This window comes from Zalophus californianus, chromosome 13 (assembly GCF_009762305.2).
Source record: "Zalophus californianus isolate mZalCal1 chromosome 13, mZalCal1.pri.v2, whole genome shotgun sequence".
In the NCBI taxonomy this organism is placed as follows: Eukaryota; Metazoa; Chordata; class Mammalia; order Carnivora; family Otariidae; genus Zalophus; species Zalophus californianus.
In genome coordinates, this window is record NC_045607.1 from 11977339 (window position 1) to 11992378 (window position 15040).

The following is a 15040-nucleotide window of genomic DNA, read 5'->3' on the forward strand; positions in this document are numbered from 1 at the left end:
ACCTCCTTTACTCCCAGTCCTGCGTGATCTCGCGTGAAAGGGGGAGTATCTTCTCGCGAGAGCTAGGTCGGGATCCCTCCAGGACCGCCTCCGTGGAGAGGAGGAGGAGGAGGCGGAGGCGGAGGGAGGAGGAGGAGGCCCCGTCGCGGCCTCCGCCGCCGCCAACGGGGCTGTCCCTGTAGCTCCCGATGGAGTTTGAGGTCGTGAAACCGCCGCCGAGCTCTGCCCCGGCGAGACGAGGCGCCTCCGTCGCCGAGCCGCGCCGTCGCGGGGCTCCCGGGAGCGGCCCTTAGCGACCCCGCCCGGGCCCCCACAGGTAGGGCGGGGGCGGGCACGATGCGGCTCGGGCCCTAGCTCGGGTCCCTAAGTCCTCGGCGGTCGGGCGGGAGACCGGCCTCAGCCCGGGGCCTGTGTGCTGTCGTCGCCGGTGCCCTGAGGGTTGGGAACTGAGGGCCGCACCTGACGCTCGGACCGGGCCCGGAGACCGGGGCCTGCGGAGGCCCCTCTCTGGTAGGGCTTTTTCAATACCGAGCGCCCGGCGCAAATGGCCACCTCCCTTCGACACCGGCGGAGGGGAAGCCTCTGACCCTTAAGGAACCCACCCAAGCAGAGGCCAGGGTTTTCTTTCTCTTTTCTACACCAGTTGGCAAGAGGGGTTTTGGAGGAGGTCCTCGAAACCAAGCCGTCTCCTAGCTTTTCGGCATTCTGTCCTGGAGCTTCCCGAGATCTCAGAGCAGGGATGGTGGAGGCGATCTGAGTGGTAAATAGGGACCGCGGCCAAACAATGCCCTGGGAGGGCTTAACCTCCTGGGAACGAGATGGCCGGACCAGAGTGGTTGCACAGTGGATGTGACGGAGCAATGGCATGAAACACGGCCAGGGAATTCTGCTGTGGCTTTCTTTCCCTCTTTCATTTTTCTTTCTTGGGGAAACCTCTTAAGGAGACTCTTCCACCATCTTAGAAGAATGGTAGAAAGCATCTTTGTTTCTCAGAAGCAGCTTTACTTTTCTCTGCGCTTAGCTTTCAGGAAGGGAGAACATGAGAGTAGCTGTCATTTCCATCCTTCTAATCACAGAGGAGTTTAAGATACCGGCAAGGTAGAACCTTGACACCAAAATAGTCTCAAGTAATCACTGACATGAAGTAGATCTAATCTCGTGATTCCCAGCCTGTTTTATTTTTAAATAACCACCTAGGTTCCCTTCTTTTAATTCCTACTCTCTCCTTACCTGGGCCCCTTTTTAATTCCAACACTCCCCCCAAACCGCTGTGAGTAGAACGACTTTTTATTACAAAGTGCTTAAGTAACCTTTTTTCCATTTTTGTATTATTCTAACTATTAAGTTCCAATAGGAACTTTTGATTAACCCGAGAATGCAAACGTTGCTACACTACACTGATATAATTTCACCCAAAAGCAAAGAAACATGTTTTAGTTACCCTCTGTGGCCTTTTTCTAGTTAAATACACAAATTTAGTTAAGGCTTTTCAAACATTAAGAAAAGTTCATGAATTTTGCCATTATTACCTTCTTTTACTATCTAAAAAGCAACACCACTGTTATAACATCCTTTTCCTGTGTTCATTCCACATTAGTTTTTGAAGGAATAGAGGCCATTAAATCCTGTCAGATTTTTTAGTACTGCTATTTTTGTTAATTTGGAGATTCATGTTTTCCAAATTTTAGAGTTTGGAAAATTGCTAGAAGGACAAAATGTTAAGCGTATATTCCAAACATGGTTAGAAAAAGCAGATGTTAAAATTCAAATTGCCTCCTATTCTTTGAAGATTTAGTTGCAGTTCTGTTCATTAGTGGATCCCTTGAGTTACTCCTGATCTGTTATTACTGTTGTGTTGACCTGACATATAAGACTTATGTCCTTTGTTCATATGTTTTCATTAATTGTTCGTATGTTTTCATTAATTCACTTTCTGCTTTTGTAATTTGCTATATCTTCCAGTCTGAAAAAGCTAACAAAAATTCTTTTGGGGGGGAAGCATCCTTTTAACACAAAATTTTGTGTTCAGAAATGAAACTTCGAAGCTATATGCAGTATCTAAGAATGCTAAATAAACTTATAACAAGGCCTTATTATAATAAGCACTTGTTGTTTTGGTTGGACTGCATTGAAGTTTCACTTTCTAGTTATGGAAAAAGGAAACGTGGTAAAATAAAGCGAGCTGAAAATCAGAAGTAATGTTTTGCATCCAGTCTCGTAACTTGTAAGTTACATCTTTATATTTCTCAGGTTTTCTAGTTTTATGAAAACTTAAGTGTGGTTGTGACTTTCACCTCAAATTCTTAATAAAAGTTAGTTTTGATTATTACTTCATAATTTTAAGTACTCTGGAGTTGCACTGTCCAATACAAGCCAATAGCCACATGTGGCAGTTGAGCACTTGAAATGTGGCTAGTGTGAATTGAGATGTAGTATCAATGTAAAATAAAATACACATCAGATTTCAGAGACTTAGTGCAAAAAAAAAATTTAAGCTACCTTAATTTTTTATATTGATTACATATTGAAGTGATATTTTGGATAAATTGGGTTAAATTCTATTATTAAAATTAATATCTGTTTTCCCTTTTTTAATATGAATACTAGAAAACTTTAAATTACTTGTGGCTCACATCATGTTTTTATTAGACAGCACTGTTTAAAACAGCACTGCTCTTCTGAGAAATAAATTACCTGAATAAAAGTAGGCACATGAAAACCAAAAATTTCCTGACAGTATCATCTTGCAATCAGAATAATCAAAAAGCTAAGGACTTTCGTAATATGAAGAATAAAGTTATCCAGTGGCCATTATTTGATAGGCAGAAGTGAGTAAGTTCTGTCTCAAAAATAAATATTGTTCATGTCTTGTCATCACCAAAGCAAAACTTTATTGGATATGCTAATTAAAATAGAAAATTATCCCATTAGTGTTACACTAGAAGACATGGGAAATTAAATCTTATACTGATTAAAAAACTGAGTTCAGGCTCAGGGTGGATTTAAGAAAAAACTTGAGTCCTGTATCTTTCCTAACTTATACTACAGTCACTTATAATAGCAGTCTTTTAAAACTGTACTTCAATTCTCTTTCCTCCAGTCCCTTCAGTATGTTTTAGTGCCGAGTTTTAGAGTTTGCAGATTATTTCCATTGGTTTTGTTTGCTGTTTTATAGGCTAAGGTCTCAGTTGTACCTGATGCTTTAAATATAACTTTCGAAGTCTAAAACTAATTATTTGTAAGGTTTCTGAACTGAGAAGTGCTTTTCAGTGCTTTTCATTTCGGGAGCTTAAATTCCTCACATGGGTGAGCTAAAATGAAAACAATGGATGTCTTGGGCGCCTGGGTGGCTCAGTCGTTAAGCGTCTGCCTTCGGCTCAGGTCATGATCCCAGGGTTCTGGGATCGAGTCCCACATCGGGCTCCCTGCTCAGCAGGAAGCCTGCTTCTCCCTCTCCCACTCCCCCTGCTTGTGTTCCTGCTCTCGCTGTCTCTCTCTGTCAAATAAATAAAATCTTAGAAAATAATAATAATTAAACAAACAATGAATGTCTTAATTAACAGACTTGAGCCCTAATGTCTAGATTTTTATGAAGAGAATTGTAAAATACTAGATATTTTTTATTATACAATAGTGAAAGAAGTATAAACTTTATTCTGGCACTTTAAAATCAGGTGGCATAGTACAGAACTGGCTGCATAATCTCATGGTGGACTAATAACAAAAACTGAGAGTACTTAGCTGGTATGCAGTTTGCTCCTAATAAAGCAATGCATAATTTGCATCATATCAGAGATGTCTACTAATTACTTTTTCTATTTTACAAGTTAGTATTCATAACAAGGGACTTATAGCCTGGAAAATTACTTGAGGAAAATCTTTAAGGTCGCACCTATAATGTAGTGTTTCTTCTCTGCTTTATCTTGTTATTCTTCAATTTTACTGACTAGTAATTGAAAGTTACTTAGTTAATACAAGTAATTTAATTAGAATGTTTTTCTTAAATAGTCTCTATGTATTTAGAGTTGTGGGCTTTTTGTTTGTTTTGAGTTTTGGCTTTTTAATCCATTTTATCTCAGTTTGAGATGTTTTGGGAGTATTTTCAGGTTTGATACTTGACTATTAATTCTAAGTGTTATTAGCAATTTAGAATTCCATAGAGTCAAGTAAGTTACTATGGAATTAATAAAGACAATAGGCTATGTATCATTTTTGGTTATAAAAATAATTCCTAGGTAAATATTTACGAAGTGCCTTTTTTAAAGAAATGAAAGTCAAAAAAAGGAAGAAATTAAAGTCACTTTTGCCATCCCGAATTAAAAATTTCGGTGGACTATATAAGCTGCTTCTGTGTTTTAGATAAAATTTTATTTTGTCTTTATCTTAATTGAGGAATCTAAAATTTATTGATAATGGTACTGAAGAAAAACATTTAAAAAAAACTTTTCCTATGACTTATTATATAAGGAGAATTTAGTACATACTTTTCCTGTCAGAAAGTTAGACTCTGACACATAGCAGGAGAATTTGGCAGAATTACTGACCAATTTTGGCAGAATTTTTCTTTTTTTTTTTTAAGGTATTGAGTTTCTATTAGAAATCAAAGTTCTCAGTATTAATTATATTACAGCATCTGGTGTTTGTAGACCTAGAAACACATGTGAGATATTATAACATAAAACTATTAAGTATATTCTGGAGTAGTTTGAAATACTTGAAAACTAACATGGGAAAGAAAATATGAAAGATAGCATTTTTATGTTTAGTTCAAACTTAAACAGCTTCTCCCACCCCCGACTCATTTACTAATGTAAAGCATTTCAGGGTGATCTTGGAAAACGAAATAAGGAAAAAGTGTTTCCTACTAGTTTCCTGTTACACAGTGTGATACCCTAACCCACAAAATTAGCATTTCCAAACAGGTGGCCATTATGAAAAAATAGATGCAGTGTCTTGTTTTGATAAATATTTTATTGGTTCAGGTTATTAAATAAATTAGGGCTCTGAGTAGATTTAATATAAAATGCCTTCTCCCTCAGAAGCCTTTTCCTTGTATAATTCTACAGCCTAGAAAACTGAACATTTCAAATGTAAAATAGCTTCAAGAAGTGATGTGTTCACCTGTTCAGTGCTCATCTCTAAAGTTGGAAGCAGACTAACTGGGTTTAAGATTGATGGCATTAATAGATGTGGCAATATAAGGGTAAAAGGTATAAAATAAGTATAACTTGCAAGATTTGGCTAGTTTAAAAATAAAGATATTAGATACTTTACATTAGAACTGTTTAAGGAGAAATTTGTACAGGGAGCTTTTTATATAACAAGCCCTGTGATTCATTTACCAAGATATTTTTTGAAACCTTAGCTTTTGTGAACATAAAAGCAAAATAAAGGCTAACAGAATTCTTCATTTGGATGTGGGGATATTGGAGAATCAGTTATATACTTTTCTGTCTTGAATCTGACTATAGTTTTAAACATCTGATTTCTGTGGAACTAAGATATTTGGGTTGGTAAACATTCTTATGAAATAAAGTAGTGGCTATTTAATTGCCCTAAATACCTAGATATCTGTTCACCAGAGAACCTTTGTCAGACTTATGTAAGTTTTGAATTGGAAAATAGGAAACATTTGTGAAATATAGAGTGTTCAAGTTAGGTATCTAAAGATTTTAGAATGCAGTATAGTTTTGATACCAAATATTTTATTACAAATCATGGAATAAACATTTTAATCTTAGGAAAAAGAATTCTGTCTTTTTTTTCCATGTGCCTTTTAATCATATGTAAAGATAAAAATTTATATTTTGGTTTTTTTTCTGTTTAGAATTATTAGGTGAGAATATTGCTTCTTCCATATCTTGCTCATTGGACCTGACAGTTTGGGGTTATGTATCTGTATACCTCTCTCACTAAAAGATATGTTTTGTCAAAAGTATTGTAGGGAACCACATTCTAGATTTGTAAGATAATTTTTTTTTAACTTTGGCACTGTATTTCTGTATTTTAAGGTTAGCATTTTTTTTTTAATTTTTGGACAAACTGCTCTGTCATCATCATCTCACATACTTTGATTTTCAGTACCTTTGTTAGGCTCTTAGTCAAATCTTGACCAGACATTTCCTCTTTTGTGAAGCTGCCAAGTTGAACATATCCTTATCTGACTTGGTCATTTCAGGTGGCTGTTTCTTCACACTTGACTCACTATGATATTCTTTGGATCAATAGTTTTCAAAGTCCAATAACTCTTAGACCATTTCTTAATATATTTGGGGGTAGTAGCTATCCAAAAAACCTAAGCAATCCAAAGTAATTTGTGTTCCTAAAAATGAAACATGGAAAGTTAATCTACTTATTTGATGTGGTCATCAAGAAAAATACATAAAAGCTTTGATAGTCAACTATTCTTTGAGCAACCAATATAAATATGTTTCGTTGAAAAGGACACTATACAGATATTGTTTCTGGACAAAATTTCAGAAATTTAACAAATTCAGCAAATTAAAGAAAAAGACATCCAAAGCATATAAAATTATTCAGAGTATTTTAGGTTTTGAATCTGTGATGGTTGACTTAAACAGTTAGCTCTTAAAAGGTGAATGATGAATATTATGTGGTTAATTCTTACTTTTGTCCATTTCCAGCTTACAAAACACTACACAGCAAAATAATGATCTGCTAGACTGCTAACCCGAGCATCCAGCTTCCACAATGCCTGTGCAGGCAGCTCAATGGACAGAATTTCTGTCCTGTCCAATCTGCTATAATGAATTTGATGAGAATGTGCACAAACCCATCAGTTTAGGTTGTTCACACACTGTTTGCAAGACCTGCTTGAATAAACTTCACCGAAAAGCTTGTCCTTTTGACCAGACTGCCATCAACACAGACATTGATGTGCTTCCTGTCAACTTTGCACTTCTCCAGTTAGTTGGAGCCCAGGTAAGCTTTCAAGATTTTACTAATTTGGTATATGTAATAATTATAGACCTTTGTTCATTAAGGGGTACAAAGTGTGTCTAGTGATACTTGAGACCTCAAAAATATTCAGTATATCTGATGTCATGATTGTATTCTGCAAAAATTTTCTTTAGATAATATCATAAATTCTTATGCAAAACCACAAATTCCATTATAGTTATGTGTTTGTGTTCAGTGCTGTGGTCAAAATTTATGTTTATAATTTATTTTGGTGGATAAGGGACATTTTTAAATAAGCGTGTTCATTAGGTGATATGAAAAGAAATATAATTAAAGCTTTGGGTAGATACCAATCAACTGGGACCCTCAAATGGAGGTTTTGGAGTTTTTTTTTAACTTCACTTGACTTTTAGGATGATATTACAAATGAGAAAATAAGGTCTATTTAGGAATGAACCAATTTCCAGAGTATCAGTACCAAATTCTTCACAGTTTTTTATGCTCATGTGTTATAAAATTAATATTTCTTGTTTATAATCATTTTACTGAAATCAGACCAAGACCCTAGACTTATAATAATTTCCATTTAATAAAGGCTTACTTTGTTAGGTATGATAGTAAGTATTCAACAACTATTATTACTAATTCTTTCCATAGCTCTTCAGATAGTTATTATCCCCATTTTACAGGTAAGGAAGAAGATGAAATTCTGTACATCATGCACTATATATTAAAGCAAGAGAGGAATTTTCTGTTTAATCACTTCTTAGAAAATTCAGTGAATTAAAAATATTCCATTCTTTTAGTACCTTGATATTTGAAGTTTTTCTTTTAAAACATATTTTCAATGTTCATAATCCAGTTAGACACTGTGAAATCGAGATGTATCTATAATCAATAGTATGTCATAATTGGCAGCAGTTTTTCTTAATGGCACATAAAATAATAGTGCCTTTTGCAAACAGTGGCATCTTAGATCCATAAATACTATAGACTGTAATAATACTAGCTACCTGCCATTTATTTAGCGTCTGCTATATAGGTCAGGTATTATGTTTTGTCATTTATAAATGTCCTCTCAGTCAGGCTTAATAGCCTACAGGCTTATACAGTGTGATTTCTGTTACCTTTAAAGCCCCACCTGCTACTACTGACGTCATTCTTTCTGCTTAAGCTATATTGCTTCCTAGCCAATTGTTAAATATGCCAAACATGTTCCCACCTGAGGGATTTGGTAGCGACTGTTATCTTTGCCTAGAATGTTTATTACCTCTCCTCTTTCAAGTCTTTATTCAAATGTCATGATTCCCAAGGAAACCTATCCTGACCACACCTGTTAAAATTGCAGCCCCTCTCCAGCACTCCCAATCCCCCTTATCCTTGCTGTGTAGTTTTTACTGATCACTTTCTATCATACTACCTATTTATTTATTATGTTTTTTGATTTATTGGCTCCATCCTCTCTCTTCACGAGCATGTAAGCTCTCCAGGGGCAAAAAATTTTGTCTGTTTTGCTCACTGATAATTGCCTAATGCCCAAAACGGTGTTTGGAACATGTTAAGTACTCCATAAATACAAATATATTTTTTAAAAGATTTTATTTATTTATTTGAGGGAGAGCAGAGCGAGAGAGTGAGCACACGAGTGGGGGGGGAAGGGCAGAGAGAGGGAGAAGCAGGCTCCCCACTTGAGCAGGGAGCCAGACGCAGGGCTCAATCCCAGGACCCTGGAATCATGAGCTGAGCCAAAGACAGACAACTGACTGAACACCCTAATATACTTAATAAATACAAATATTTGTTGGATTAAATTGAATTTTCATGGTGGCAGTATGAAATAAGGATTTTCATCTCCATTTTTCAAATAGGAAAACCATGAGTTGGAGCAGTTAAGTGATTTACTCAAGATCACTCATGGAGGTGGCAGAGCTGCAGTTTATGCCCAAGTTTTGACCTTTCATTAAGGTCTTGGGGCTTCTGGGTGGCTCACTCAGTTGAGTGTCTGACTTTTGACCTCAGCTCATGTCTTGATCTCAGGGTCATGAGTTCAGGCTTCACATTGAGCTCCATGCTGGGCATGGAGCCTACTTAAAAAAAAAAAAAAATACTGTGTCTTGTGGTGTTTCTATTCTACAAAAAGGGGACAGACCATTATCAATAAATATAATAAGTGAATTATATAGTGAGAAGGTGTTAAGTACTTTTTTTCTAGTTATCTTGAAATACCTTTTTTAAAGTTGCAAAAAAATAATGTACAGAGAACCTGTATAACTTCCTGCAACTTCCCCTAATGTTAATATCTGTCAAAATTATAGCATAGTTATCAAGCTTAAGAAATTTAACATTGACAGTATTATTAACTACCTGCTGCTTTCTCCATTTATTAATACACCGAGCCCCTGCTATTAAGTATAGTAACCTTGGTTCTTGGAAAGCAGTTTGACTAGGTGTTCGGCTTTAATTTTACTTAAACTACTTTGATGTATTGTCTCTGTATTATAATTTTTATACTCACTAAGATTATTATCAAATATATAAATAACAGTTCCATGAGCTGGATGAATGTCTTTCCTCGATTTTTCTTTGTTTTTAGGTACCAGATCATCAGTCAATAAAGTTAAGTAATTTAGGTGAGAACAAACACTATGAGGTTGCAAAGAAATGTGTTGAGGATTTGGCACTCTACTTGAAACCACTAAGTGGAGGTAAAGGTAAGTTCATAAAAAGTCTTTTTACTGGTGAGCAGGATTTGGTAATATACCCTGTTAAATTTTGAGATTTATTTTTTTAATTTTTTAAAGATATTTATTTATTTGACAGAGAGAGAGAGAGCACAAATAAGTAGAGCAGCAGGGAGAGGGAGAAGCAGGCTCCCTGCTGAACAGAGAGCTTGATGTGGGGCTCAATCCCAGGACTGTGGGATCATGACCTGAGCCGAAGGCAGATGCTTAACTGACTGAGCCACCCAGGCGCCCCTAATTTAAGTTTTAAAAGTTTGGACAATTCTTGGAAACTGAAAATAACCAATATTGTTACTATTTTAAGAATTCATCAGACACTACATATTGAGATTTCTACAGTTCGTATTCATTAAAATAATAGTGCTGTAGCAGAATATTAATTTTAATAAGTCCTACAAAGACAATTTCATGTATTCATCCAATCATTCAATTTTATTGAGCATTTAATAGTGGTTAGGGTCCCTGCCTTCACAGATCTCAGTCTATTGGGGGAGATAGGCATATAAGTGCAATAAATTATTTTAAGTGTTGTGACAGAAACGGAATTCTATTTTGTTCATCACCGCATACCCAGTGACCCATGCATCATAGATGAATCAATCAAATATTTATTTTATATCTGCTCTGTGCTTTGCACTGTTGAATATTAAGGACATAGTGATTTCCTTGAGAAACTTAGTTTATATACCTCATTCATTCAGTTGTTCATTTACTGAACAGATATCTAACAAGCATGTAGTCAGTGCTGGGCACTATTTTGGTATTTGGCATACATGAGTAAAATGCTTGCCCTTATAGCACTTAAGTTTTAGAAAAGGGAGAAAGTATAGTAAACAAGTGTAATAAAAAATTATATAGTATGTTACAATTGATTGTTATGAAAGTATAATAATACATTTAGAGGGATCAGAGATGTCAGGGTGAGGGGACAAGGGCAGGTTGCAATTTTACAGAAGTTGGTTAGTGTAGGACTCATTAAGAAGGTAGCTTCTGAACTTGAGATGAAAGAGGTGAGATAGTTAGCCATGTAGGTTCCTGGGAAAAGAGTGTGCCAGAGAGGCAATAAGGACCGAGCCACCTGGGTAGCACAGTCAGTTAAGTGTCTGACTCTTGGTTTCGGTTCAGTTCATGATCTCAGGGTCCTGAGATCGAGCCCCGTGTCAGGCTCTGTGCTCAGCAAAGAGTCCGCTTGGGATTCTCTCTCCCTCATAGTCTTTCTCTCTCAAATAAATAAATAACTCTTAAAAAAAAAAGTTCCAGAGAGGCAATAGCAAAATCCCCAAGGCATGCCTAGTATCTTCAAAGAAAATAATAGGAGTGTGTCTGAAGCAGTGTGAGTTAGGGGGGGAGCAGAAGGACATAGATGAAGGAAGTGGTAAGACCAGATAATGTGCAGACTTGCAAGCCATTTTAAAGATTTGAGCTTTTACTCCAAGTGAAATTGGGGAGTCACTCTAGGGTTTTAAGCAGAGGAGTGACACAATATGACTATTGTTTAAAGGATCTCTCTAGTTGCTCTGTTGAGAATGCAGTGTGGAAGGGAAGGGTAGGAGCAGGGTATTGGCTTATAGGCTAATGGGCCAAGAGTAGCAGTAGAGGTAGTAAGAAGTGAATGGTGTGGGTATATTTTGAAGGTAGAGTCAAGAGGATTTCCTAAATTATTGCACATAGGGTATGAGAGAAAGAGCAGAATCAAAGATGACTCCTGGGTTTTGGGGTCTGAGCATCTGGAAAAAGAGATTGCCATCAACCTAGACAAGAAATACTGAAGGTAGATCAAGTTTAGATGGGAAGATCAGGAGTTCAGTTTTAGTCATATTATGTTTGAGGAGTCAAATCTTCATTTGGATGCTATTGTGTAACCAATGGATATATGTTAAGGAATGAGGTATAGAAATTGTACTTTTGGGAGTCATTAACATATGGGTAGTATTTACAGCAATTAATAAGGTTGGCTAAGATCAGGTACGTGATAAATGTAGATAGAGAAGGAAAACTGGGTCCTGAGGCCCTTTAACATTAAGAAGTCAGGAAGAAGAAATGAAATCAGAAAAGAAGACCTGGAATAAAAGGAAAGAAGAAAAGCAGGAGGGTGGAGTGTAAAGAAAGTGTTGAAAGGAATTAGGAGTGGTCATCTGTGTTCAGGGCTGTTGAAAGGTGAAGTAAGTTAAGGACCGAGAATTGACCATTGACTTAGCAGAGTAGAGGTAATTGTCGTGATGGGCAGTTTTGATGAAGTGATAGTAGCAACAACTTGATTGGAGTAGGTTTTAAAGATTATGAAGCAAGAAATTTGGAGATAGCCGATATAGACAATATTAGAGAATTTGCCACACAAGAGAAGAAAGAAATGGGGCAGAGCCGGTAGGCAAAGAGGGATGAATAAAAAGATATATTTATTTTTAAGATGGATGAAATAACAGCATGCTTGTTTTTATTGTACGCTGATGGAAGCAGTCAAATAGAAGGGGAAGAAGTAATGATGTGGGAGAGAGGAAAGAATTGCTGGAGCATATCCGTGAGTCAAGGAAAGGGATTATGATCTAAGAGCTTGCCATTAAGTTGTATTTCTAAATATCATGTATACAATAAAATTAGAGCTGTTATTAATCATTTTGATTAAACATTTCATTAATTAACTGGATGAAAAATACTAAATAAACCCGAAGTACTCTCTTGAGAGACACATGCAACCCAGAGAACAGGATACCTAAATAAAATTTGAAATAACTGCAAATTAGACTCCTGTTACCATAGAATAGTAATAAACAGATTCAGAATACTCTTGTTGTTAAAACAGTGGAAGGACTCATTACAAATTATGGCTTCATAGTTAAGTATGGGTAATGAAAAGTAGCTTGTCTTATTTAATAGAAAATACTTTGTTTCCTTTCTCTTAAAGGTGTAGCTAGTTTGAACCAGAGTGCACTGAGCCGTCCAATGCAAAGGAAACTGGTGACACTTGTAAACTGTCAACTGGTGGAGGAAGAAGGTCGTGTGAGAGCCATGCGAGCAGCCCGTTCACTTGGAGAAAGAACTGTAACAGAACTAATACTACAGCACCAGAATCCCCAGCAATTGTCTGCCAACCTGTGGGCTGCTGTCAGGGCTCGAGGATGCCAGTTTCTAGGGCCAGGTAGGATAGATCACTATCTTGTCTCTCTTACTGGCTATCAGGGCAAGAGGATGCCAATTTCTAGAGTTAGCTGAGAATCCCCAGACTCAACCCATCTTTAGTTATACACACAAATCTTGACATAATTAAAGATAAACCAGTTTTTGTAATCATAATCTATGTGATAGTACTGTAACATTTTAGAATAAATTTCTCATTTAATCTTTAGCAGCCTTCAAAAGAAGTGACACAGATCCGCTTTCACAATTTAAAGAACCAAATTAGAGGCCTGAGATTATACAGGTAGTAAGTAAAGGAAAAGTATTTTTTTAATAAAAAAAATTTAAAAATTGTCTTTAAGACTTGGAAAACAGAAATTGCACACAAAAAAATAATCACTGGGGTTGAGGCCTTCATAGTTATTACCATCCAAATTCTATTTAAAAAATCTTTACCTATAACAAGGTTATGAATGAAGTACACTTCTCTGTTACCTTTTAGAGCTTTATTATTTTACCTTTCTGATTTAGAACTATAGTCAGGTAGAATTTTGTGTGTGAATGTGTGTGAAGGAAACTTTTTAAATAAGTGACATTGGGACAACTGAAGAGACGTGGAAAAAGATAAAATTGGATATATTTCTTATACACCATAGCTACTTAAATTCCAAGTAGGTCATAAATATTTGTTATTAAAAAATAGATCATACAACTCATAAAGAATACAAGAGTGAATTCCTCTATAACTTAGTATAGGAAACACTTTTTTTTACTCCAAATGCAGAAGCAGTAATAGAAAAGACTGATATATGACTAAATATTTTTTTAATTGCATCACAGAAAATATCAGCACAGTAAAAAAATTACAAACTTAGAAAAATGTATTCTATCACAAAGGACTAATATAACTAATATGTAAGGTACTTCTAAAAACTCAGAGAAAGATACCAACCACCCAATTGAAAAATTGGCAAAAGATATGAACAGAAAATGCACGAGAAAAAGTAATGTAAATGGCCCTCAAACATATAAAACATACTTAGTGTTTCTCATATCAAGAGAAATATTCACGAAAATTATATTGACCATTTCTCATGTATCAGATTGGCAAAAATCAAAAGTTTGACAGTATATTTTGTTGTCAGGGCTGTGGGAAAACAGGTACTTTCATCCAATAACAATGGGAGTACTAAGTGGTACACATTTTAAAGAGGGATATTCCGCAATATCTACCAAAATCACCTATGCACTTGTTCTTTGGCCTAACAGTTCCATTTCTACAAATCTATCCCAAAGATACAGCAAAAAATACAGAATGCATAGTTTTGTTTTGTTTTTTTTTAAGTTTTTATTTAAGTAATTTCTGCACCCAGCATGGGGCTCAGATTCACAGCCCTGAGATCAAGAGTTGCATGCTTTTCTGACTAAGCCAGCCAGGTGCCCCCAGAATGCATAGTTACAAAGCACTATTTGTAACAGCAAACATCTGGAAGCAACCTGAATGTCTATGAAGAAGAGACTTGTTTAATAAACAGGTATCTGTCGAAAGGAATGAGGAAGATGTATATGTTCTGCTAGGGTGTGATCTCTATACATTTAAAAAAAACAAAAAAAACAAAAGGGGCACCTGACTGGCTCCGTTAGTAGAGCATGGGACTCCTGGTCTCAGGGTCATGAGTTCAAGCCCCATGTTGTGTGTAGAGCTTACTTAAAAAAAAAAAGGAAGGAAAAGAAACAAAGAAAGAAAAGAAAAGAAAACACAGGTGCACCTGGGTGGCTAAGTCGGTTAAGCATCTGCCTTTGGCTAAGGTCATGATCCCACACTCCTGGGATCGAGCCCCGCATCAGACTCCCTGCTCAGCGGGGAGCCTGTTTCTCTCTCTCCCTTTGCTGCTCCCCCTGCTTGTGCTCTCTCACTCTCTCTGTCAAATACGTAAAATCTTTAAAAACAAGAACAACAAAGTGCAGAATAGTGTGCTTATTATAATATTTTTTATCTAAGAAAGGGAGAGAGATAAAACCATTGTCTACTTTTGTTTATATTTTCCAAAAGAAACAACAGTAGGAGATATTTAAAAGTAATAAACTTATATAGAGGAAGGAAGCACCAAGAGAAAGCAGACAGGACAGAACTAGACCTTGTTGAATGTACCTTGTTTTATACTTGGGACCCATGTAAAAGTTCTATGTAATTATAAAACAATTTTTAGTAAAAATAAATTTTAAAAGTTTAATTAAAAAGAATAAGACACAAGGGCGCCTGG

The 15040-nt window shown here is 36.3% G+C and overlaps 1 protein-coding gene across 3 annotated transcripts in view; it reads left to right on the forward strand.

The window, feature by feature from the left end:
- Window positions 1–76: 76 nt before the first annotated feature.
- RC3H2 (ring finger and CCCH-type domains 2) overlaps window positions 77–15040 on the forward strand; it is a 49543-nt gene continuing 34579 nt past the window's right edge. For all 3 annotated transcript variants that reach the window (XM_027615000.2, XM_027615001.2, XM_027615002.2), the window contains exons 1-4: window positions 77–316; window positions 6645–6942; window positions 9515–9632; window positions 12565–12798. In XM_027615000.2, the coding sequence (XP_027470801.1) occupies window positions 6712–6942; window positions 9515–9632; window positions 12565–12798 (583 nt within the window). In that variant the 5' untranslated portion in view covers window positions 77–316; window positions 6645–6711. The remainder of the gene's footprint in view (window positions 317–6644; window positions 6943–9514; window positions 9633–12564; window positions 12799–15040) is intronic.